Source organism: Dermochelys coriacea, chromosome 11 (genome assembly GCF_009764565.3).
Source record: "Dermochelys coriacea isolate rDerCor1 chromosome 11, rDerCor1.pri.v4, whole genome shotgun sequence".
NCBI lineage: Eukaryota > Metazoa > Chordata > Testudines > Dermochelyidae > Dermochelys > Dermochelys coriacea.
The window spans coordinates 74,142,965-74,169,647 of NC_050078.2; the positions used below are offsets into that span (position 1 = coordinate 74,142,965).

At 41.3% G+C, this 26,683-nt stretch overlaps 1 protein-coding gene across 2 annotated transcripts in view; it reads left to right on the plus strand.

Moving 5' to 3' along the window:
• Positions 1–26,683, plus strand: part of NDUFA10 (NADH:ubiquinone oxidoreductase subunit A10) — an 83,369-nt gene that overhangs the window by 26,567 nt on the left and 30,119 nt on the right. For both annotated transcript variants that reach the window (XM_038422020.2, XM_043505756.1), the window contains 2 exons: positions 4,341–4,395; positions 12,519–12,604. In XM_038422020.2, coding sequence (XP_038277948.2) covers positions 4,341–4,395; positions 12,519–12,604 — 141 coding nt within the window. The remainder of the gene's footprint in view (positions 1–4,340; positions 4,396–12,518; positions 12,605–26,683) is intronic.

The following is a 26,683-nucleotide window of genomic DNA, read 5'->3' on the forward strand; positions in this document are numbered from 1 at the left end:
GTAATCTTCTTCAACCCATCCTGTATCCTCTTGGGGCTCATATTTGGTGTAGTCTCCATTGACTCTTCCCCTTTTCCTATAGGACTAGTTGCTCTTCTCTTCTTCCTTGCCAATCCACCTTCAGTGACCACCTGCTGAGCCCCCTCTTCATTTTCCAACTCTGCAAACCTATTCTTGAGCTCTATTTCTCTTTTCATCTCTTCTGGTGATGTACCGTGGGCGTTTGGCATTAGCATCCTGGCTGCTTATCCAGTTGACAAGATATTGTGGACAACCTATAGACGTGAAGAGAGCACTCTCCTAGAGTGGTATCTAGTGGCTTTAGCTCTTTATTGTTGTGTGTGTTTGTGCGGGAGAGGGCATTGCAAGATGAGGAGGAGTGGAGGTGTCCTAATATGATCACCTCTCCAATTTGTTTGGAGAGAATACTTGCTCCCCCCCCCCCGCCCCAAAGAATCTTCTCATGTCGTAGCTCTGTAGTAGTCTTTTTTTAAAAAATTGTTTTTAATTTGGGCAACTGATGATTTTAAAAAAAAAAATTGAGGGGGATTTTCACATCCTTTTCTTGCTTTAACTCTCTAGCCTCCTATCCCATGTGGCAACCACTTTCTGAGCATACTTCTGTGGCCAGAAAGGACTCCTTAGTTGATTTTGTGGAGCTTCTGTTAAATGACACTTACTCCTCCCTAACCTGTTAGACTGAAGGTGCTCTTCTCCACAACACTCCTAGCTCTGTCTATGTAGGAAGGACGGACCAAGGAACTGAATTTGAGTATGGCAGTTCTGAGCAGTACCGTGGAGACCGTTTCAGTTTGTCCCCTATCCCAGTTCTTATGTGAGAGATCCATTAAAATCAGTGAGCTAAATTTGTGAGCTAAATTTGTAAGTGTCTTTGGGGCAATTAACATAGGCCATTTCTGTACTACAGGTGCTGTAGTGGCAGTTATGACTGTAGTGTTGACGCTTCCTACATTGAAGAGAGGGGTTTTTCCATCACTGTAGCTAATATGTGTCTCTGAATAGCAGTAGCTAGTTTGACGGAAAAATTCTTCTTTTGACATAGACACATCTACTTAAGGAAGCTTAACTACAGTGCTCTGGGGGATGAATTTTTCACACCCCTGAACACAGTACCTATATTGTCTAACTTTTAAGTGTAGACCAGGTCATTATCACGGTGTGTCGTGGTGTAATGACTCTGGTCAGGAAGGGTAACTTTCAAAGGTCACAAAGCTAATCCTGCTTTGAATTAAAACAAAGTAAGTATAATCAAGCTGGGGTTGGCTTCTGAGTTCCCTCTAAGCTGCACGGCCGCCTATTAAGCCCCGTGCAGGGGCTGAGGGCTGCGGCGGGGAGAGATGCCTCTCCCCCAGCATGGACCTGCTGCGGCGGGGAGAGGTGCCCCTCCCCCAACCCAGCCCTGGCACGGACCTGCCGTGGCCAGGAGAGAGGCACCTCCCCACCCAGCCCAGGTGCTACTGCAGGGAAAGAGAGCTGGGGGGAGTCCTCTTCCCACCGTAGCCCCTGGACAGTCTCCATCCCAAACCCCTCATCCCCGGCCCTACCCCAGCGCCCGCACTCCCCAGCCAGAGCCCTCACCCCAATCCTCTGCCCCAGCTCTGAGCCCCTCTCCCACATGCGTGGGAAAAGTTAGAGGGAACACTGGTTGGCTTGTGTATGCATCTGGTTATCTAGTCTCATTGAGGTAAGTCAGAACAAACCTTAAAGTGTGTCGTCCATCTCCTCTTGTTTTCTTGCTGCAACTCCCAAGATAAATCAGGGTAATTGTGCTGCCAGCAGTTGAATTGAATAATTTCATGCCATCATCCTGAAGCCTGTCTGTCATCTGGGGCATGAGATGTTGATGCAGCTAAGGTCAGCTGCCTCCCTTGGTGAGTTCACTCCCCGTTGATTAGCAGCTAGTGCACAGCTGTAAGAACAAAGCTGGAACTAAAGGCTGAAGAGAAAGGGTGGGAAACCTTAAGACTCCCATCCCTAAGGGCAGAATTGTTTTAATTCACCAGTGAGGAGAAAAATGTTGCTTATTCTTTGGCTCAAATCGAGCCCCTGAAACATACCATTGTTACTTCATTCAGGTTACATCCTGGTCTAGCAGGTCCTCCTGTGATTTCAACTCTTCATCTGTATGTGGTTTAATACACTTTTTTTAAGCAGTCAGTCTGCTTGGCATCTCCAGTGTATGGGTTTATAACAGCCTGTCAAATGAGTTTGTACTCAGTTTCGAAGGAGGACACATCTGCCCCATGATGTTAAAAGTTTTAACATGTATGACACTTAAGTTTCACACAACGATGGAATTCATCAATAGTTTATGTATTAGATGAAAACAGGAGGTTGATGTCATACTGGAGATACCAGAACATTTCCATGTGTCATCTGATATTTAGTCATTTATGAGACTGACTGTTTTGGGATAGGTGCTCCTCTTCATCATATTGAACAGATCACTTCAATCTTTTTGGTGGTCTTTTCCTGGCCAGAAGCCTAAAATTGCAAATCTGTTTTTAATCTTCATATCCAATTCTGCTACCACTGAGCAGCTGCTGCTTCTTTGTAAAAGCCTGCAAAGTATCAAGAGGCTTGATCCACTCTATAATGTAATTGCCAGTTTAGAACCCTGTATTTGATCAAAACCCACTATCCTTTGTTTAGTGAAACTTGAAACTGAAAATGCAAAAGTCTGTGCTGCATTGTGATAAGTCCCCTTTGGGGGAAAAAAAGCAAGACAGTTTTGTTTCTCTGCCAGTTGAGTAGGGCGATGATTGTTGGAGTTGAGAATTTCAAGAATCCTGCAGCTTCTTTGAGTAGCATCCCTGTGGGTGCTCCAGTGTAGGTGTGCTTGTGTCCTTGCGCTGCTGATCAGAGAACTTTGGTAGCAGTGTCCATTCGGCCTGCATGTGCTGTCTCCCCTTGTGCCCCGCCATGAGGTTAACCAGCACATGTGGGCGAACTCCTTTAGTTTCTTCTTAACCACAGAATCCTTGACAACATCTCTGAAGTAGAGAGGTAGAGGGTGGGTTGTGGAGCACCCATAAGGACACACTTCTCAAAGAGCATTATTGCACAAGATGAGTAAAAAGAACAAAATAATGAAATCTCTTCTTGTAACCAGGAAACTGTTTAAACATTAAAGTGCCATGTGCAGTGGCTTGCTAGCCAGAAACTGACCATGTATCAGTGGTGCGGTGAAGTGCTTTGGGATCCTTTGGAATAAAGGGCATATGTTTCTTATTAACAAAGCTGTCCTGATGGACCACTATTAACTCAGGCTTCAGACTGGTTTTGGCCTCCATGCTGCTGCTGTCCTGAATTGTCACTTGCTGGTAACGTGACTGCTGCCAGCAGTAGGCTTCAGATTGACAGGTTTTACTTCAGCTTTGGACTTGCAGGTTGTTCTGCTAAGCAAAAGGTGATGTTTCTCAGAACTTTTTTTTAGCTGCAAATTAAATAAAATGCTGTACTTAAAATTGCTGAGGCTGTGAACTTCCATCTTTAAAAAAACCTAGAAGGAACATAAAAGGGTCCAAGATTGCTATTTGCTCCTCTAAAAAGCAAAGGGTTGTCTTTTAAACAGTGGTTTACTTGGCAGGAACTATGGCGGGACAAGCATGCAGTTATAGCACTGCCAAAAGTGTTTTGTGAATCACAGGAGTGAATGCAATGAAGTTTGTTACTTGTATTGCGGTAGTGCCTAGACGCTCCAGTTAGGCCCCAGACCCGATTGTGCTAGGTTCTGTACAAACGCAGAAAGATGTCCTTGCGCCAGGGTGCTTACAATCTGTTTTGTGGGCGTTTTTCCATCCATAAGTATGGACCCCGGTTTAATGTCATTTTGTTACCTTCTATCCTGGTAAATAAAGATAAACAATTTAATCCTCTCCAGAAATAATCCACAAATGTAATGCTTATAGTAAAATGCAAGACTCTCTCTCACTGAATTTTTGGGTCAAACAGCTGCTAAGAGTTTAGAGAGCAGTTGTATGAATTGAATAGGAGCAGAAGTGCATAATTAAGACGTCTCATATTAGCAAACTCTTAGATTCAGCTGTATTTAGATAGTTTTCAGTTAATTCTGACATTGGGAATTTTAAACACTTTCATTGCAGGGAAGAAACATTGAGCAATACAAAGTGTGTTCTACTGCAACAGCTCCTCCAAATAACTCTTCCACAAAAAAATCTTAATTTGAAATTATTCTGTTTATCTTGATGTATTACATCTTAATTTCATTTCAGCATGAATAATTGGGGTCTTTTTTTTTTTCTGGAAGGCAAAGTAGCTATATCCAGTAACTTTAATATTATTTATTTTCTTTGCAGTGAGACCTCTGAGGTTTTGCAGTACACAGCGAGTGCGGCGCAGGATGTAGAGAAGGTAAAAGAGCTTGCTGCATTGAGTTGATATCATTAAGCTTTGATTAGGGAAATCTGTTTTTTGAAATGCATTGTTCTGGCCATCTTTTGTACTTGATCTTGGATTTGCAATTTAGTCATGTATTTTAGAGTAACAGCAACATAAAATAATCCACTCTTAAAAGAAACTAGTTCCAAGACTTAAGTTAAAAGGAATATCAAGTTATTTTATTTCTTTGCTAGACAACTACGAGTGGATCTAAAGTTTGATTCCTTTTACAATCCCACAGTTTCTTTGATCTGAGAAAAATGTTTGTGATAACTGTAAGGGCCAACTGCTGGAAGGTAGTCATGCAACCACAAATGTTGAGACTGCTAAAAGGCCAGTCACTTGATCTGTATTGACAGCTGCATATGGTATCTGTGAATTGCAGTTCTTCTCTCCAAATGGATTGGTGCAGACCAGTGTAGGCGTGGGGAGAATTAACCAAACTGCAGGATAATAGGCCAGTTTACAGTATCCAATTCGATTAGCCTGGGATTGATTCTGTATGTGTCTTTATTCTGGAAAAATGCAATCCACTTGGTCACAGTGTGAGGAGAATTCAGAGAAGATTGTAGCGGATTGATAATGGGATAATTAAGGCCTTTCACCTCTTGTTTGTTGGTTTGTTTCTACAGTTGCGGCTAGTTTCTAAAGCCTGCCTACTGCCTTATATAGCTTTGGACCAGTTTGTAGTAGATTTGATCCCTCATCAAATGATGATCTTTCATTTTCAGTACACAGCCTGTTAAAGTATTATCAAATTTTATACAAGTGATAAGGTTCTGCACAGCTCCTAACATCTACATCACCCATATCTTTTTTTTTTTTTTTTGCCAATTTAATTGAACCCCATTCTCCCCACGCGTCTTGCTTTGAAGGCTTGATATTATGGGGACCTTTTTTCTTCATCAGGAGCTTGTCTAACTTACCTCCTTTCATCTGCTAGAGAAAGAGAGGGGCAAAGAATCCTTCCCAGGGCTGATTGCATAGCTCAAGAGATGAGACGCAGACCCCTGCATGGTAGCATGTTGCTTACTGCTGAAGTAGGAGGTGTGACGGGTTGGAACAGTAGCTGTTGTGCCAAGACTACTTCTGCCCCTGCTTTCCCTGCCAGCATGGGACTTCAGCACCCTGTCTTGCTGGGCCAGACACGCCAGTCTGCTCCAACACAGACCCAGGGTCTGAACCACGTGCCCCAAAGCTGCAGACTTAACTGAAAGCAACTTAAGAAGTGTTCCGTTCTCCAACACTCAGATGCCCAACTTCCAGTGGTGTCTAAACCCCAAATAAATCCGTTTTTCCCTGTATAAAGCTTATACAGGGTAAACTCATAAATTGTTCACCCTCTATAACACTGATAGAGAGAGAGATGCACAGCTGTTTCCTCCCCCCCAGTATTAATACATACTCTGTGTTAATTAATAAGTAAAGTGATTTTATTAAATACAGAAAGTAGTATTTAAGTGGTTCCAAGTAGTAACAGACAGAACAAAGTGAATTACCAAGCAAAATAAAAAACACACAAGTCTGTCTAAGAAAACTGAATACAGATAAAAACCTCACCCAGTCAGTTTTCTTTTACAGACTAGTCTCCTTCTAGTCTGGGTCCAGCAATCACTCACACCCCCTCTTAGTAACTGTCCTTTGCTCCAGTTTCTTTCAGGTATCCTTGGGGCTGGAGAGGCTATATATTGAGCAAGCTGAAGACAAAATGGAGTGGTCTTCCACGGGCTTAAATAGACTTTCTCTTGTGGGTAGAGACCCCCTCCTCTCTCCTATGTAAAGTCCAGCTCCAAGATGGAATTTTGGAGTCACATGGACAAGTCACATGTCCATGCATGACTCAGTTTTTTCAGGCAGCAGCCATTGCTTACCTTGAATGGTAGCAGGTAGACTTCTTATGTGGATTGGAGCATTACAAGTTTCATTGACCTTTAAGTGTTTTTTGATTGGGCACTTAATTTGCACATTCCTTTCTCAAGAAGCTGACCAAATGCTCTACTAAGGCTACTTAGAAATCAAGCAAGTATACAGCCAGTATTCATGACTTCATGTACAAAAATATGTGCATAGAAATAGGATTAATAGATTCAGTAGATCATAACCTTTACAGAGATATGTTACATGGCATATGTAGCATAAAACATATTCTAGTTAAGTCATATATACATTCATAAGCATATTTCCATAAAGCCTTATGGGGGGCACTATCACAGGAGGGTTGGGAAGAGAGGATTTACAGAGGGAGATGGGGACCTAATTGGTTCAGGGATCTACTAGCAAAGTAATCCTCCTAGTTAAACCCAGACTTTGCTATGGATGAAACTTTCTCAGGAACAGCTCTGTTGATGCATGGGTATGGAGAATGTTCTATCCAGGTTTCCATGGCAAGTGTGGAGTGGGAGGTTTTTTTATCAACATTTTATAAATTAGACATAGGGATGTATATTGGTCTTAGAAAATGTGCTTAAATTTCTGTTGGCAACAGCTGTGCATAAACATACATGTTAATAATACAGTTTCTGCCATCATGTGAAAAGGATTTGGCTCCTTCACCTTTAGGGTAGGTCTGTGCATCATCTGAGGTTGTGTTTCCCAACATGGGTAGACAGACACTCTCCAACTCCGCTTGAGCTAATTCACTAAGAATAGTCGTGTGGCCACAGTGGCTTGTGCCAACTACCTGAGTACAAACCTGCCTGATCCGCTGCATGTGTATTTGGGTGGTGAACCCAAGCTCCTGTGGCCACATTCCTATTTTTAGCACTCTAGGTCAAATAGAGCTCGCATATTTTTGTCTACCCATGCTGGGAAGTACCATCCCAGGTGCAATATAGACACATCCCTAAAAGTAGAAGAATTCAGACATCTCATAACTTTCATGGATTTCCTGCTGCTATGGAAAGCCCACCTTCCATTTGGTGATCAATGTGTAAATAAACACATTTGAGGACCAGTCCAGAAATGGTTAAACAAAAGGGTTAAGTAGTTAACATGGGCAGTTTCAGCCATAATATTCCATTTTGCTATGTCTTGTTCTGATCAAAAACGAAGCCTCATAAGAGATTGGAGACTTTCTAATGGTGACAGCATACTTCAAAGATGTGCGGGAGATGTGAATTTCAGCTTTACGTGGTTGCTGAGCAATCAGACACCAAAGCAAAGTTGTAGCTTTGTAATTTTCAGAGTTCTGCCTCTTGATAAGGCTGAAAACATGAACAGAAATTTAACACTGTGAATTCATGTTGGAGCAGTTCATTACTCTGATTTTATTTTTAATGAGAAGTGATGCATTTTTGTGGGAGTGGGCTATAAGAACCTGGATATAATGGGATGTACATTTGAATTCAGTGCAGCACTCAGATCCAAGTATACATCTATTTTCCACCTCTGTACAACTGGGGGGATGCCAAACTGATTTTGTTTTAGCTATGAAAATAGCTTATCCACAAATCTTTTATATAACTTTGCAGACTGTGTAATCTTAACTGTAATAAAAGCATTGTTTTTCAGTGCTGTGTGGTAATTTTAGAGTGCTTTTCTATGAAGGGCAGCACACCTACATTTGCCTTGGGAGTGATTTTTATAGCATTCAGGTTAGTATACTAATACCATGCTGCTGGTTCTTACTTCCCCATACAATGATCTTGAGTTCCTCTTCTCCACCTGGTCTGCAACGAGACGCTTAACTGAAGATATTTAAATGTAGATCGGCAGTTAATAGCAAAAGAGGCTCCTGACCTAGCTACCTTATTGCTACCTTTGTGAAGTTGTTATACTAGGATTTTTGCTTTTCAATGTTAAACAGCTTTAAAATCTTTGTTGAAGGTCACCTGCTGTCACTGTGCCTTGCTCACCGATAATGACACAATGCCACATCAGAGTACAAAAGAACCATGGAAATCCTGAATTCAATTGCTTTTGGAGTCTCCAGAGAAAACAAATTGTGAACTGTAGCCGAATAGCCTCTGTCAGGCAGCAGGAAAGTCTTCGTGCCACCCAATTTCTGTTGGAATCATCTCTGTAATTCCTATTAATTCATGTTAGTTACTATTTTTATAATTCACTTTCTGAATTGCCCAATGAGATGGGTCTGTATTTTGACCAGGAGCAGTACAAGGCAGAGAATGGGAGGAATGTGATGTAACACCTACTTCCAGTTGGTAGATCTGTCTAATTCGCAGGTGTTGCAGCCTATGTTTTAGCTGCATCTCATGAAAAAAGTGTAAAATGAAACCTCATCCCAGGTGATGTGTGTTTAACTGTTTAATCCAGACAGTAAAGTCTAATAATTTGGTCCAATCTCCCCTTTCTTATTGATTAGTTTTGATGGGATGAGCAAACTGGCATTATTTATGTCCTGCCAACTCTATTAAAATCTTGGGTTGGGGAACCCAGTTATCTCCATGGTCATGCTCAACACAGTTGAGTGTAGAGCAGTGGTTCTCAACCTATTTATCATTGTAGGCCACAGGTTGAGATCCACAGCGTCCCCCTCAAAACTCCACACACTCCCCTATGCCCAGCATCTCCCGCCCAGAGACCCTCCACAGAGGGACCAAGAGCGGAGCCGTGAGGCCGAGCAGCGTAAAACCTGGGAGTGTTGCAGCACCATCACAAACCCCTAGTTCTCAGTTCCTCCCACCCCTTCACTGCCCAGAACACCCCTCTCCCCAAAACCTGCCCAGAGACCCACGCTCCTGCACCCTACCCCCCTGCTGCACTCACCAACCCCCTGGTGGCAGGAGCGCTCCAGCAGGCTGCCAGACGCTGTCTTCCCCTCAACTGGGCCTCCCTCTCTTTCAGATCAGAGTGGCAAATTTTGAATTTTTTTTAGCACGCAGCTATGTGCTAATTGAGAACCGCTGGTGTAGAAGAATCTGGACTGTTCAACTGGATTACTGAGTTGTGTGAAAGCCTTGGGCTTAATTATCCCTGTTACTATACTTTGCTGCACATTTTAGTCCATTTTATGTTGGTAATACAGATGTGTGTTGGTTACTACCGTGTTGTAACCAGATTCCCTAACACTGTAGGTTTTGGTACCATAAATGAAGTCTTAGTGTCTCCTTGAATCCCTTTTGAATAAGCAAAGGCTAATTAAGAAAATCTCATTTAAGTGGTTGGTTGAGGGACTTGTCAGGCAGCTTGATTTCAAATTACAAACAGGGCTGGTTGTTACAGTGTGCATATGATGATGGAGCATGTTAATCATTTCCCCAGAACAGACATTTATAAGCAATGATTTGTGGTGGTTATGTCGGTGGTTATTAAATAATTGTCAAAATAATTATTGTAGAGATAAAGATGTGTAATAGCTGTCATTGAAAGCTTGCTTAGAACTTGTGCATAAATTGTTTTGTTTTTTTTTTTAAAGAAAGTTCTTTGCATACCTTCTAAGATCGAATCTTATTTATGTATCTGATTACTGAGTCTTTACAATTGGCAGTCTGACATTGTGGTGTAAGAAATAGTTCTTAAGAGTTAACATTAATCCTCTACCTAATTTAAGAAAATAAACACTCACATTTTGTTTTTTTAACTTTTGAATGATATATCCAAACTGCTGTTTAAATAGGCTTCAATCCTGCAGACACTCACAAGTGAGCAGTCTCTGGTCTCCATTTGACTCCTTCGGTGCATAAAAAAAGTTATGTACCAGTTTAAGTGTTTGCAGGATTGGGCCTTAATTTGTGCATTTATAGATGGATACATAATCTGTGCAGCACCTCTGATCTGTATTTCACTGTATTATATTCAGATACTGCAGCCGCCACACTCAATGTGGCGGTATTGATGTGAAACATCCAGTTTAAGTACTGTGCGGATTTAGGACTTGTAGCTCCTTCTTTTCTATTCTAGTCTTGATGCTATTCCTAGATTTGCTACTGGCTTGCTCTTTGTTGAGTTACAAGTCTGTATAGTACCCAAATCAGATGTTTCATAGTTGTACAACTACAGGTGTGTGTGGCTGCTGTAATGTTAACCTTTCTGTCTGTTTCCCTTTCTAGAAAATAGGGATTGTATAACTTCCCTGGCACTCACAAGTGTTAGGAGGCTTAATTCATCTGTGTATTAATGCATATTGAGGTCTTTGATACACGGTTGCTGTAGACATGCAAGATATGATTAAGAAAGTGGTCGATGTTGTGACAAAGCTTTGTCCTTGTCTCTGTGCGTCCCGCATTTCCTGGCGGATTTCACTAGCCTCAGAGGCTCACTGTGACCCTCCACGTAACCCTTCTCTCTCTAGAGACAAGGGTCACCATCTACTGAGCCATTTTCATCATAAGCCAGAGAGGGAGGTGAGGAGAAGCTATCCTTCCTTCTGTAATTTTATAAGCAAGTACTTTTTAAGTGAGGTGAAACTTGGGGGTACGCAAGACAAATCAGATTCCTGAAAGGGGTACAGTAATCTAGAAAGTTGAGAGCCACTGATCTAAAGGGTTTTCCTGGAAGACCTGTTAGGAACTACCCTTTTCACTACATCCTCCCAATTTTTCCCTGCTGTTAATCCCTACCTCATAAGAATATAAGAATGACCATACTGTGTCAGACTAAAGGTCCATCTAGCCCAGTATCCTGTCTTCCGACACTGGCCAATGTCAGGTACCCCAGAGGGAATGAACAGAACAGGTAATCATCATGTGATCCATCCCCAGTCGCCCATTCCCAGCTTCTGGCAAACACCAGCTAGGGACACCAACTCTGGCCATCCTGGCTAATAGCCATTGATGGACCTATCCTCCATGAATGTATCTAGTTCTTTTTTGAATCCTGTTAAAGTTTGTCCTTCACAACATTCTCTGTTTAACTAACTTCCTCATTTTTGTGTAGTCCCCCTTTTTGAAATTAAGTGCTACAGTGTTGGGCTGCTGTGGTGTTTTCCCTGCCACAGGGATGTTACATTTGATTATATTATGGTCACTATTACCAAGCGGTCCAGCTATATTCACCTCTTGGACCAGATCCTGTGCTCCACTTAACACTAAATCAAGAATTGCCTTTCCTCTTGTGGGTTCCAGGACTAGCTGCTCCATTAAAGCAGTCATTTAAGGTGTCAAGAAACTTTGTCTGCATCCCATCCTGAGGGGACATATACCCAGTCTGTGTGGGGATAGTTGAAATCCCCAATTATTACTGAGTTCTTTCTTTTTATAGCCTCTCTAATCTCCCTGAGCATTTCACGATCACTATCACCATCCTGGTCAGGTGGTCGATAATGTATCCTTACTGCTATGCTCTTCTTATTCGAGCATGGAATTACTATCCATAGAGATTCTATGGTATAGTTTGGTTCATTTAAGATTTTTACTTTATTTGATTCTATACTTTTTTTCACATATAACATATTTTTCTCCCATCAGCACGACATGTTTTGTCCTTCTGATACAGTAATACCAGGGTACAAAATATATCCCATTGATTATTCTCATTCTGCCAAGTTTCTGTGATGCCTGTGATATCAATATCTCATTTAATATAAGGCACTCTAGTTCTCCCATCTTATTATTTAGACTTCCGGCATTGGTATATAAGCACTTTAAAAACTTGTCACTTTTTAGCTGTCTGCCATTACATAATGTAATTGAATGGGCCTCTTTTTCGTTTGACTGTTTCTCATCAGATCCTACCTGTATTTTATAATCTTCTATCTTCTCCTTCTTACTGGGATGTAGAGACTCTCCATTAATAGATCCTCCCCTAAGGGATGCCTCTGTATAACAGCTGCAGTCTGGACTATGTGTGCATCTAGTCAATATCATAGGCAGTCACTTTGGAGTGTTTTGAGAGCAGCACAAAGTCCCTACCACCACCCTAAGTATTCCCCACCTATCCCTCCATGGGGATGTAAAGCATCAGTAAGTGAACTCAGCAAGAGTTCCTCAAGGACTCTGGTCACTGCCTGTGGGGTGTTCTGAACATGTAATTGTTACTAACGTTTTGCATTACTGTTGGAAGGTAATAGCAAATTGCCTATCGGGATGGCTTTGTTGTTTAATTGCATGTATTGTTTGCTTGACTGACTTTTATTTTTCTTGACTGAGGATATACATTTTGATAAACTCTTGTAATTGTATCGTATGCCTCTCTTTCAGGTAATGGAAGATATTGAGTATCTGAAGTTTGATAAGGGACCTTGGCTGGAACAAGATGATGTTAGTTTCCATCACTTGAGGCTTTAGTAAGTAAACCTAATCCTATTCAATGTTGCCAGTAAGGAGAAACTTTCATTGTCTTTTTTACTTTAAAAAAAAATTGCATATTTGCACCAAGACGTAGTTTTATACATTGTCTGTCAGAGGTAAACAATGAGAGGATGGTTGCCACTAATCTGGTCTGGGACCACCAACTTTTAGTAAGCCGGATATCAGATGGTGGTGGCTTTTTGGTTAATACCAATTTGAGCTAGATTCAGCCAGAGACCCACAGATAAAGGCTCTGTATCCAATTTATCAATCCCCAAACCACAGAATTCTGTTTATTTCATAATATAAGAGTTTTGCCATGAACTGTGGCTTTTTGAGCTGTAGGAAATTGTTTGATGTGCAAGTAATATCAGTGGAATTACTCTTGTCTCCAATCAGTAACTGTACCAAGATGAGAGCGTAAAGATTTAAAAAAAACAAATGCTGCAATGTGCCAGGGATTTGGAACAATCAAATTTTTTAATTGCTCTGCTCCGGAACCAATAGTGACTGCTCCAGCTCCGTTCCAACTCCGCTCTGACTCAAATTAATTTTTAACTAAATAAAGTGCAAACTGTAATTTTGAAAAAAACATTATTTTTATCCAGACTTTTAAAACAATTTAAGTGTCACCAACAATGATACAAACTAGAATCATTCATAATTCATTCTGTAAAAAATTATTGCAGCAATCAAGTCGTCTTTCAGAACCTGCCGCAAATCATTTAAAATGAACTTCAAAGCCGAAAACAGTCGCTCTATATTAGCTTGAGTTGTTGGCATGCTCGAAGCAATTCTACAGGCAGCCTGAATGCAGTGTGGATAGCTGATTGTCGATTGTTGATGACTCCTTTTCATTTTCTTTTTCTTCACCTTCTTTCGCCAAGTTCAAATGTAGCAATAGATTTTGTTTTTTGAGTTGTTGAGCAATATCAAGGAGCCCTTCCTTTGCCTTTGGTATTTTCCTTGAGGTAAGAAGAATCCGATACCGTGGGTCAACATAAACTCCAGCAAGGAAATGAATATTGTCAAAAAGCTTCTCATCGCGTTTCTGCATGGAGGATAGAATTCCTTCTGCAATTTGTCCACCATTTTCTTGCAAGAATTTTGACAGTTTTCGCCATTCCTTCATTAAAACTCCAAGGGTTAGATCGACAGCTTGAAGATTCACTATTGTTTTGGTTTGGCTTTGCCAAGAGGTCTCACAGATTTTTCACTTTGGACCATTCAGCTTTTGTTAACTTGAGTTCTCTTGTTCCAGCAGCAGCCCCTTGTTCACAGTAAGATTGAAAAATGAGAAGCTGATCAATCATTGCAAATGTTGAACCCCAGCGAGTCACAGTATCCAATGATTGAGCTACCCCATTTAGATCAAGCAGAACACTTCGAATACTTTGGGTTTGTAGTTTGACAACGACTTGTCGAATTTTTGCCAGAAATTTCTTCGTATGTTCTTCAGTCTGGATTGCTAACTGAAGAGTGTGAATACCATACCTCATCAGTTGGACTTTTGAGTTGTCCTCATGAAGAAGCCATGTTGGAAGTATGAGGCAAGGGTCATTAACCCATTGCGGAGCAGCATCCATGTTGAGTTTCATTTCATCCATTCCTTTAGTTCCTTCCCAGGTAAAATAGCTTCAGTTCTGTCCACATCTCTGTTCTCAGAGGTAGAAATGATGTCATTGTCCTCGCTGAAATTTTTGATGGCACATGTCATGTTTGCTGCATTGTCAATGCAGATGCTCAGCACTTGCATTTCACTGATCCCACATTTTTCTAAAATAGCTTTTACTTGACTTTTCACGTACGAAGAATTGTGATGCCCTTCAGTGTCGATTATGTCCAAGATTTTTACCACAGCTTTAACTTTTCCTTCTTCGTAGTACTGAGCATTGATTGCAAGGAAATTTCTGTTTTCACGGATTGCTGCATCCATTTTCAGGTAGCACAATTTTTGCTCCAAAGCTTTCTTGAGCTCTTCGCGACCAGACTCAGCTGTGCTGACAACTAAATGATGAACCACATCATGCTCCATCGAAACACCAAGTGGCTGACCCATTTCATGTGCAATTTTTTGGAATCCTTTGTTATTTAGCCTGAAGATAGTGATCAGTGTTGAACTCAAGCAAACCATTTCCATCAGCCCTTCATAGAAAGTATTGGCATCCATGGTGACTGTAACCTTTGAGGACTTCAAATCTGAGTCAAGTTTTGTTTGCTCAATTTTGGGTTTCTCTTCAGATGAAGCTCCGCAAAAAATCTTTTCTCCAGGAATTTTCAAAGAGCCAGATGAACATTGTTTAGCCGCGTCAGCTTTCTGTTTTGCCTCATCTTCCTGGTCCTTTTTTGTAACCAGAGCCACATAATTTTCAGGATGGCTATGTTTTACATGCCGCCAAAGATTGAAACTTTTCATGGCACTTGCCTCACTTGTCTTGAAGCTACATGGTTTGAGCTCGCCATTCAGTTCCTTTTCCACCTTGCACGTTGCCGATTTCTTCTTCTTTGCTTTTCCCAAAAGCCCAAATTTGGGTTTTTCAAATTCAAAAGTAAAGACATCATTGAGATCCTTTTCCATAAATCGGCTATCAATCATGGGGGGCAGATTTGAATTTTTTTTTTTTTTTTTTTTTTTTTTCTTGTTGAAGCCATGGCCAAATCTTCTTGTGCTGCTACCGCATCAAAATGTTTCTTGTTATGATCTTCGAAAAGCAATGAACAAAAGCTTTACATTTTTTTTATAATGTACCAGCTTGTGATATCTTAACCACTTAAGGTACTTGGAATTTATTTTGGATTTTCTGGACAAAAATGATCCCATTTTCTTTTTACACAAAATTATTATTAAAGTATATTTTAATATTTTAACGTGTTTCTTGCAGTTTTAATGAAGTAAGTATTTTTAATATACATAATATAAATTTGTATTTATAAATGGTTATAAATTTATAAATTATAAGTTCATTTTCCTTATGAAATTTTGCGGTAAAATATTCGAAATATTTTCCAAGTTTTTAATATCTCAAAAACGCTTTAATATAGATATAGCAATGAAATTTGGTATCTGTTGAAGCATTAGTACATGCTATCACTGTTCTACAACATTGTTGGGAAGTAATGAGGCTACACATTACAAGGTTGAAAATAAACTTTAACGGGAAAGCAGATTCAAATTGCAAGCACAGTCCTTAGTAAAGAGTGCAAATTTTTGGAAGTATGTTTTTGCTTCATCAGCCTGAATAGATTATACAAGATAGAGCAATTAACAGGTTCTATCTTGTATAATGTTTCCAGCCTGATGAAAGAAAAACGTATTTCCAAAAATTTGCTCTCTTTACTAAAAGGACTCTGCTTGCAATTTGAATCTGCTTTCCCATTAAAGTTTATTTCCAACGTTCTATCATACAACGTCATTCAAATAAAATTATTTAAACTGCAGGCATCGTGAACTGGGGGGACTGGCCCAATTTTATTTAATATTTTTTAACTCTTCGACTATTTAACAGATGTGACCCTGGAATATGATTTAATGCTAAAACATGCATCTTAATTCATTTTGTATAATTAACCGCTTCCGAGGAAACTGTTTAAAAATTTTTATCTGCTTAGATGCTTGGAATGATAATGATGATACTTATTACGTATTTTTCAACTTTAGAACCATAAATTTTAAAAGTAATAATAAATAATCAAAAATTAACAACTGATTATGGAACATAATATTACCACTCGTAGCCAGGGGCAGTCGACAACAAGCCTTTCTTGAAATATGAAATAAAAATGACCAACCACCAGTTCGGGATGCGTATGATTTAAATAATTTTCGATAATGTAATATGGTGGCACATACTAACGCTAAGACACGGACATAATTCATTACTTTATATTAAAACGTTTTTGAGATATTAATCAGAAATTAACTTTTCATCACCTCCTTGAAGGGACTGTAGCTCCCTTAGGAAGAATTTTAGGACATGTGTTCACAGAAATGTTTTTTCTTAAAATGACCTAAGGATTCACCCCCAAAGTTGTGTTGGACATTTTCCAATCACTCTGGATATATCACAAAAATTACTCCTAATTTATGCAAAAATGTTTACTGTGTATTTATATGCCTGCTGCACACGACTTTTTCAGTAAATTTAAAATGACAAACAATGCTACCAAAAGACCGTCGAACAGACGACATATAAAATAAGTCCGCCAGAGTGATACGGGAGCATGTACAAATGAACAAATGTATCAGTAATGGGAGCCCGTGTGAGAAATGAGCTCAAGTGGTTAATATCTTTTGCGATATCTTAATACATCAGTAAACAAAAGCATTATTTTTTTTGCAATATAAATGTTCGTGATCTCTTAAATGTTGCGTCTTGCTTCACACTTTTCCGTAATTGCAGCACTCAGCGTGTCTCGTTGATCAACCCTTACAAAAGAAGTATCAACACATACTAATTTAACTATCTAACTAATCTACCCGAGTACTTACTCGCCTAACCTTGGCACAAGGGTAGGAGCAGTCTGCAGTGTTGCCTGATGTCTGATAATTATCTGATTTTTTTAATAAAACATATCTCCAAAAACTTTGTAATTTTGAATCTGTACATTAAATCTTGATTTCGGACGAAGTGAGAAGAACTGTGACATATTATGTAAAGTGGTAAAGTAGATGTTAATATCAATTGTTATGCAATCTGAAACTTTTTGGCACCTTTAGGATTTTCTTGCTAAATATCATTCATTTGGGATTCAAAATGAAAAAACAAACAAACAAACAAAAATTGGAGCAGAGGAGCAGTCAAGATTTTCTGTGCTCCAGCTCCTGGCAAAAACCTGCAGCTTCACTGCTCTGTGCTCCAGCTCTGGGCTTCGCTCCAAAGCCCTGCAATGTGCAGTTAGCTACCCTGTATCTTTCACTATCCCCTTTGTGGGGAGGTGATGGCAAACAAAAGCTTGCTGAGATGTGTTGCTGTTAAATTATAATGCAGCCAATCTTAAAGATTTGGGGGAGGGGGAGAAGCCCTGTTAGGCCTTTGCGTGCTGCACTTCCATTTCTGTTTTCAGATCTCTGTTGTTCAGGGAGAGCAACCAACAAGGAGGCTAAAGGGAATGTAGGGGAAGAAATGCAATTATGCCAACTTGGATGGTTGACAGGAACACAGTCACTAAATCAATACTGTTTTTCCAATAAATAATCCTAGATAAAGAGCCTTAATTAATCCTAATCTAGGTTTTAGAGTATTGCCAGTTTTGTTTCTTTCACACTCAATTATTCAAAGATTTTAGAAGATTGCTGGTTCAGGACATTTTTTAAAAGGTTTCTGTTTAATTGGATTAATAGAGATAGAATCAGAAGAGAAAAGACCTTACTGAAATAATCTGTCAATGCGATCCTTCTTTCTTAGGCTAGATTGTCAGTGAATATCTACATTAAGCTCTTCAGTAGTGTGGTAGGTATTGATACTAGTGCAAAGAGTACCTGACATCCAATTAACTGCCTGGATGTTCCATTTTTCCGAAAAGAGATCCAGTGTGCACATGCTGAGATAGGAGCAGGGGATTGGCTGCTTTGCTGACTAACTTTGATCCTCTTGGTGCCCTTGCTACTCTGGCAGTGCTCTCACTGACTTCAGTGGGAGTTCTGCCTGAGTATGGAGGGCTGGTTCCAGGCTCTGTCAGTTTTCGGAAAGGGAGATATAGCACTACTTACTCCAAGCGTGGTGGGATAATATCTATAGGTGCAAGAGAGTTGAGGGAAGAGAACAGCATTGGAACACTTGCATGATAAAGAGCAGGGGCTGCAGTTTTGTGACTCTCTGAATGCACATGCTGGCAAATACAAACCACGCCAGGGAACTTGCCCCCTAATTCAGTTAAGCGTGGGCACAAATTTCGTTTAATACCTCAGTTTATTTTTGAAATTACATTAGCCATTTGCACTGATTTTGCTATCTGTGAACCAACTCTAGAGCTGGAAACACTCTAACAGATCAGCTAGTCCCTCTCCTTTCATGTGCAGGATTGCCCTTGGGTAAATTTACTAGTGTTTTTTGCCAGTCTAGATTTAAATGGTGAATTGGTCCAGTTCCCTTGGGAGACTATTCCATAGGCAAGTAGATCCCTGGGCAAATTTTTCTTGATATTTTTCCTTTCTGAATTTCATCCTCTTATTCATAGTGTCATAGATTCCAAGATCAGGCGGGACCATTGTGATCATCCAGTCTGACTTCCTGTATAACTCAGGCCAGAGAACTACCCTAAAATAATCTGTAGAGCAGATCTTTGCATTTTTTTCTAAATATTGATTTAAAATGGTCAGTGATAAATAATACCCTCTCAAGGGATTATATCCTTTAAGCATTGTAGATTGTCTGCCCTTAATCTTGTGCTCTTAGTTCAAATGCATACCAATGTTGGAGGATACTATTTCATTATGAGGAAGATGACTTTTTGCCTTTTCATATAGGTATATGATGAAAGTCCTTTGTTCTCAATGTTTAGATTATCCTTTTAAAAACAAACAAAAATTTGCTGTTTCATCACTAAAAATTGTCCTGCCTCAAGTTTTGTAGCTCTTACATAAGCATACAGCGTAATGTTCTCCCTATGCTGGCGGCCTCAGTTAACGAATTACCACTGTAGATTCACAAAAGTACATGTTTGGGTGGCTGAAGGTGCTCTTTAAAGAAAACTGCTGCTTCAGTGTCATTGGCATGTAAATTGAAAGAGACAATCATTTTAAAGGGAAAAACATTCAAACTTCATTGCTTATAAACTACTGTAGAAGAGTAAAAGACCAAATCTAAAAACTAAAAATGATTTGAGTAGCCTTTATACTTCTGTCATAAATATAAAGGGAATGGTAAACACCTTTAAAATCCCTCCTGGCCAGAGGAAAAAATCCTTTCACTTGTAAAATTCTTCTTGTAAGAAACTGAATGCTTTTTTCATTGTTCTTAAGATCCAAGAGTTTGGGTCTGTGGTCACCTATGGAAATTGGTGAGGATTTTTATCAAGCCTTCCCCAGGCACGGGGGTGCAAGGTTTTGGTGAGGATTTTGGGGGGAAAGACGTTTCCAAACAATGTTTTCCCAGTAAACCTGGATGTTTGGTGGTGGCAGTGGAAGTCCAAGGGCAAAGGGTAAAATAGTTTGTACCTTGGTGAAGTTACCTAAGCTGGTAAAAGTAAGCTTAGGAGGTTTTCATGCAGGTCCCCACATCTGTACCCTAGAGTTCAGAGTGGGGAAGGAACTTTGACATGGTGGCAGAGTGGTGGGATCAACTTGAAATCATTTTGAGATTTTTTTGAACCAGAAGCACAAATTTGAAAAGGGAATTTTTTTTTTTCCTTTGGGCTGCTGGAAAGCAGGTTAAACTGAAAACAGTTTTTTTTTTTCCTCTGCTTTGGGGCCAGAGCAGAGACAAAAGGGAATTGCCTTTTGTGAGCTGGAGTTTTCTCTACCTAAAGGCAGGATAGTTAACCTCCTGCAGGTAAATTCACCAGTCTTCACAGACCTGACGTTTGTTTGTTTGTTTTTTTTTGTTTTTTACCCTAAGAGCAACTAGAGGGGTTTTCTGCCTTTTTGCCTGGAGCCAAAGGTGTTGGGGGGTTTTTTTGTTTTTTTGTTTTTATTTTTTTATTTTTTATTTTTTTTTAGGATTTCTCTGTAGGTTGACAATCACTATCAGAGAATATAGGTATTATATTCAGCACAGCAAAATTTTACAAGCCCCTTTTTTTGGTTTTTGTTTTTTTGGTTTTCTGTCTAACTCTCTCGGGTGTAAAGTTAGAGAGGTTACGATGACCGATTCCACAGTTCAACAAAAGCTGGAATTAACCAGATTTGAGGCTGAGGAAAAACAAAAGGAACATGAAAGACAGATAGAACTCATGCAGAGAGAAATGGAGGCAGCGAAAGAGGCAGAACAACACCAAGTGGCTGCCCACAGGAGAGCAATGGAGGCCAAGGACAAAGAAATGGAGGCAAGGGCCAAAGAACTGGAGGAGAAGGAAAAAGAGAGGAAGCATGTGGAGGAGGAGAAGGAAGAAGAGGGGAAGCATGCACTGGAGAAGAAGAAGGCAAAGGCTCAGCAGAATATACCAACAAACCCTAGCAGTCCTTCTCCAGGTACCACTTCCAATCCCAGAAAGTTCCCCACCTTCAAGGCAGGCGATGATACTGAGGCCTTCTTAGAAAACTTCGAAAGGGCCTGCCTTGGGTACAGCATCTCTACAGATCAATACATGGTAGAGCTAAGGCCACAGCTCAGTGGACCCTTAGCTGAGGTGGCGGCTGAAATGCCTAGGGAACACATGAACTAGTATGAACTGGTTAAAACCAAGGTAAAAGTCAGAATGGGGCTAACCCCCGAGCATTCCCGTCGGCGATTCAGAGCCCTAAGGTGGAAACGAGGCGTGTCATTTACTCGACATGCCTACCACATTGTGAAATATTGGGATGCCTGGATATCAGGAGCAAGTGTTAAATCTCCAGAAGATTTTCACTTCCTAATGCAAATGGATCAATTCTTACAGGGTGTTCCTGAGGAAATAGAAAGATATATCCTAGATGGGAAGCCCAAAACTGTAATCGAGGCGGGGGAGATTGGAGCCAAATGGGTGGAGGTGGCAGAGAGGAAAAAAACTGGTCGCAGTTGGAGTGGAACCCAGAAGGGACAATCTCAGACCACCCCCTACTACTGGGGGCCGCCCAAGGCCCCACCTACCCCCCAAGGAACCCTCCAGCCACCTTATCGTCCCACCACACTGTTCTCCAGCAACCCACCTCGCTCCAGTGACCCGTCAGCTAGACGATGTTTTAAATGTAACGAGCCGGGGCATGTGAAGGCAAACTGTCCCAAGAACCCCAACAGATTACAGTTCATTGCACCGGAATCACCCCAGACGTCCTCAGGCCCAGATACCTCCCGGATACCCTTGGAGCGGAGGGAAACTGTGAGTGTGGGCGGGAAGAAGGTCACCACATGGAGGGACACTGGAGCACAGGTGTCGGCTATCCATTCTTCCTTAGTGGACCCCAATTTAATCAACCCAGAGATCCAAGTGACGATTCAATCCTTCAAGTCCAACTCTTTCAATTTGCCTACAGCCAAGTTGCCTGTTCAGTACAAGGGCTGGTCTGGAACGTAGACTTTTGCAGTTTATGATGATTATCCCATCCCCATGCTGTAGGGGGAAGACTTGGCCAATCATGTGAAGTCAACCAAGAGGGTGGGAATGGTCACCCGCAACCAGACTAAATTAGCCGTCACGCCTAGCTCTGTTCTGGAAACTTCTACCAGGACCCGGTCAGAGCTGATGGACCCGGACCCCAGGCCAATGTCTGCAACAGCAGTAGTGGATCCAGTCCCAGAGACGCAAACAGAGCCAGTCCCGGAACCGGCGGAACAACCAGCACCAGACCCATTGCCAGCACAGAATCCAGTACTTGCAACCCCAACCCCAGAGAGCCCCACCGAACCTGAACCGGCAGCAGCTGATAACCCTACACAAGAGGCTCAGCCAGAGCCTGAACCCCAACATAGTGCACCAGCGGAGAGCGGTTCACAGTCAATAGAAACTGCCCCATCCTCTACATCGCTTCCAGAGGGATCAAGCATAGATCCACAATCCAATGAGGAACTGATGTCTCCAGCATCAAGAGAACAGTTCTAGGCTGAACAGGAAGTAGATGAAAGCCTCCAGAGAGCTTGGACAGAGGCATGGAGCAATCCACCGCCTCTCAGCTCTTCTAATCGATCCAGGTTTGTTGTAGAAAGAGGACTCTTATACAAGGAAACTCTTTCTGGTGGACACTAGGAAGACTGGCATCCTCAGAGACAGTTGGTAGTTCCAACTAAGTATGGGGTCAAGCTCTTGAGCTTAGTCCACGATCATCCTAGTGGCCATGCTGGGGTGAACAGGACCAAAGACCGGTTGGAGAGGTCATTCCACTGGGAGGGAACGGGCAAGGATGTTTCTACCTATGTCCGGTCTTGTGAGGTATGCCAAAAAGTGGGAAAACCCCAAGGCCAGGTCAAAGCCTCTCTCCAGCCACTCCCCATCATTGAAGTTCCATTTCAGTGAGTAGCTGTGGATATTCTGGGTCCTTTTCCGAAAAAGACACCCAGAGGAAAGCTCTATGTACTGACGTTCATGGATTTTGCCACCTGATGGCCAGAAGCAGTAGCTCTAAGCAACATCAGGGCTAAAAGTGTATGCCAGGCACTAGCAGACATTTTTTTGCCAGAGTAGGTTGGCCCTCTGACATCCTCACAGATGCAGGAACTAATTTCCTGGCAGGAACTATGGAAAGCCTTTGGGAAGCTCATGGGGTAAATCACTTGGTTGCCACTCCTTACCACCATCAAACAGATGGCATGGTGGAGAAGTTTAATGGAACTTTGGGGGCCATGATACATAAATTCGTAAATGAGCACTTCAATGATTGGGACCTAGTGTTGCAGCAGTTGCTCTTTGCCTACAGAGCTATACCACATCCCAGTTTAGGGTTTTCAACATTTGAACTTGTATATGGCCGTGAGGTTAAGGGGCCATTAGAATTGGTGAAACAGCAATGGGAGGGATTTACACCTTCTCCAGGAACTAACATCTGGACTTTGTAATCAACCTACAAAACACACTCCGAACTTCTCTAGCCCTTGCTGAAGAAAACCTACAGGATGTTCAAAAAGAGCAGAAAGCCTGGTATGATGAACATGCCAGAGAGCGTTCCTTTAAAGTAGGAGACCAGGTTATGTATGGTCTTAAAGGCGCTCCAGGCCCATAAAATGGAAGCGTCGTGGGAAGGGCCATTCATGGTCCAGGAGCGCGTGGGAGCTGTTAATTACCTCATAGCATTCCCCACCTTCAACCGAAAGCCTAAGGTATACCATATTAATTGTCTAAAGCCCTTTTATTCCAGAGAATTAAAAGTTTGTCAGTTTACAGACCAGGGAGGAGATGACGCTGAGTGGCCTGAAGGTGTCTGCTACAAAGGGAAAAGTGCTGGTGGCGTGAAAGAAGTGAACCTCTCCATGACCCTCGGGCGTATGCAGCGACAGCAGATCCAGGAGCTGTGCACTAGCTATGCGCCGATGTTCTCAGCCACCCCAGGGCTTACTGAATGGGCATACCACTCCATTGACACAGGTAGTGTTCACCCAATTAAAGTCCAACCTTACTGGGTGTCTCCTCAAGCTAAAACTACTATAGAACGGGAGATCCAGAATATGTTACAGATGGGTGTAATCCGCCCCTCTGGCAGTGCATGGGCATCTCCAGTGGTTCTAGTTCCCAAACCAGATGGGGAGATAAGTTTTTGCGTGGACTACCGTAAGCTAAATGCTGTAACTCACCCAGACAACTATCCAATGCCACGCACAGATGAACTATTAGAGAAACTGGGACGGGCCCAGTTCATCTCTACCTTGGACTTAACCAAGGGGTACTGGCAGGTACCGCTAGATGAATCCGTCAAGGAAAGGTCAACCTTCACCACACCAACTGTCTGAGAGCAACTGGTCAGTCAGTGAAAAAGAATGTTATGCCATTGTCTACGCTATGGAAAAGCTACGCCCATATATTTGGGGACGGCGTTTCCACCTGCAAACCGACCAAGCTGCGCTATGCTTCACGCTGCCACAGGAAATAACAAAAAACTTATTTGGTGGAGTTTAGCTCTCCAAGATTTTGATTTCGACATCCAACACATCTCAGGAACTTCTAACAAAGTGGCTGATGCACTCTCCCATGAAAGTTTCCCAGAATCAACTGGTTAAAATCGTCCTTGAGATGTGGAAAATATTGTTAGTCTTTATATACTTGGTAGTATATTTAGAAGTGCATGTGTCTTATTAACTCTGTTTTTTCCTAGAGCTCCAGGAAGAAATCCCAGCCAGTGTTTCATCCTAGCTGTGATTTGGGGGGCGTGTCATAAATATAAAGGGAAGGGTAAACACCTTTAAAGTCCCTCCTGGCCAGAGGAAAAAATCTTTTCACCTGTAAAGGGTTAAGAAGCTAGGATAACCTTGCTGGCACCTGACCACAATGACCAATGAGGAGACAAGATAATTTAAAAGCTGGAGGGAGGGAGAAACAAAGGTCAGTCTGTCTGTCTGTGTGATGCTTTTGCCGGGGACAGAACAGGAATGGAGTCTTAGAACTTAGTAAGTAATCTAGCTAGATGTGCGTTAGATTATGATTTCTTTAAATGGCTGAGAAATTAGACTGCGCTGAATAGAATGAATATTCTTGTCTGTGTCATTTTGTAACTTAAGGTTTTGTCTAGAGTGATTCTCTTATGTTTTGAACCTAATTACCCTGTAAGGTATTTACCATCCTGATTTTACAGAGGTGATTCTTTTTACCTTTTCTTGTATTAAAATCCTTCTTGTAAGAAACTGAATGTTTTTTTCATTGTTCTTAAGATCCAAGGGTTTGGGTCTGTGGTCACCTATGCAAATTGGTGAGGATTTTTATCAAGCCTTCCCCAGGCAGGGGGGTGCAAGGTTTTGGTGAGGAAAGACGTTTCCAAACAATGTTTTCCCAGTAAACCCGGACGTTTTGTGGTGGCAGTGGAAGTCCCAGGGCAAAGGGTAAAATAGTTTGTACCTTGGGGAAGTTTTAACCTAAGCTGGTAAAAGTAAGCTTAGGAGTTTTCATGCAGATCCCCACATCTGTACCCTAGAGTTCAGAGTGGGGAAGGAACTTTGACAACTTCTAATAAGGATTTTCACTCAGTATTTCAAGACAAAATCAGCTGGTCACTTGCACCCAGGGCAGCTTTCAAAAGCAAGTTTTGTTTTATTTTGAAAGACAAAAAGTACTATAATGTTAGGTTTTGTTAATGGAAAGCACTAAATCTATTCCTTCGTACTAAAAGTGATGACAAAGTGTAATTGTTATTGCACAAAGTGTAGGAGGAAATTTAAAGGTAAGCATTCAAATGAAACGGGTAATGTGTAAGTTTTATTGTGAGGGCCACCATGAGTAAGCCATATTTCACAATATGAAAGGCGGCAAATTACATTGCTAAATAGTTCTTTATTGAAGTTAGGAAAGAATGAGTTTCCTTTTATATGTCAGTGCTTTCATTCAAGGTACTTGATTTGTTCTTAATTGTTCATGGCAAACAACTTTAGCTGTACAATTACGATATCACAACCAGTTACTGTCGTTTTACTGTCATTTGTGGCTTACTAAAAATCAAACTATCTGCCTTCATGAAGACAATTTTGTGCTTTTAAATTCCATTTACAGGAGTGTTCAGTGTTTGTACAACATACTGCCTCTCAAGATTGTCTACTCTTACAATGCTACAGTGGCACAGCTGCAGTGCTGATGCTGACGAGAGAGGTTCTCCCGTTGGCATAGTTAATCTAGCTCCCAGAGAGGCGGTAGCTCACTCAATGGAAGAATTCTTCCATTGACCTAGTGCTATCTATGCAGGGGGTTTGGTCAGTATAGCTACTTCTCTTAGCATGTGACCATGCATATTCTAAGCATTTAAATTGGCAATAACTAAAGTATGATCAATATTTAAAATATAATATATAATAAACCAATTAATAATACAGCTGTTTATATAGCTCTAGCCACCAATGATATTAATAAATCCTTTACATCCTGTAATCTATAGCATGCTCCTTTCCTGAATGCCCAGAATTAAAAAACTATGGAGGGTTTTCCTCAGCAGAACTCAAGGAGCCTGCCCTGAGTGCACAAGCCCTATTTATGTCTGACTTACCAAGTGTTAAACGCTTTTATTTGTTATGGAAGGATCTCCTTTTTTTTTGTACTTGTATATTTCTTGTGTGCTGGGTGAGCTGCTGTCCATGTTCGTGCACATGCTGCCCCCGTGTGGACATTAAAAGGGATAAGCTATTAACTTAAAGCCTCATTTTGTGGTGGAGTTGCATAGGTTTTAGGAGTCTAAGGGACCTCTTGGATCACCGAGTCCAGTCCCCTTCTATTGCAGACAACACCATAGAATCATAGAATATCAGGGTTGGAAGGGACCTCAGCAGGCCATCTAGTCCAACCCCCTGCTCAAAGCAGGACCAATCCCCAACTAA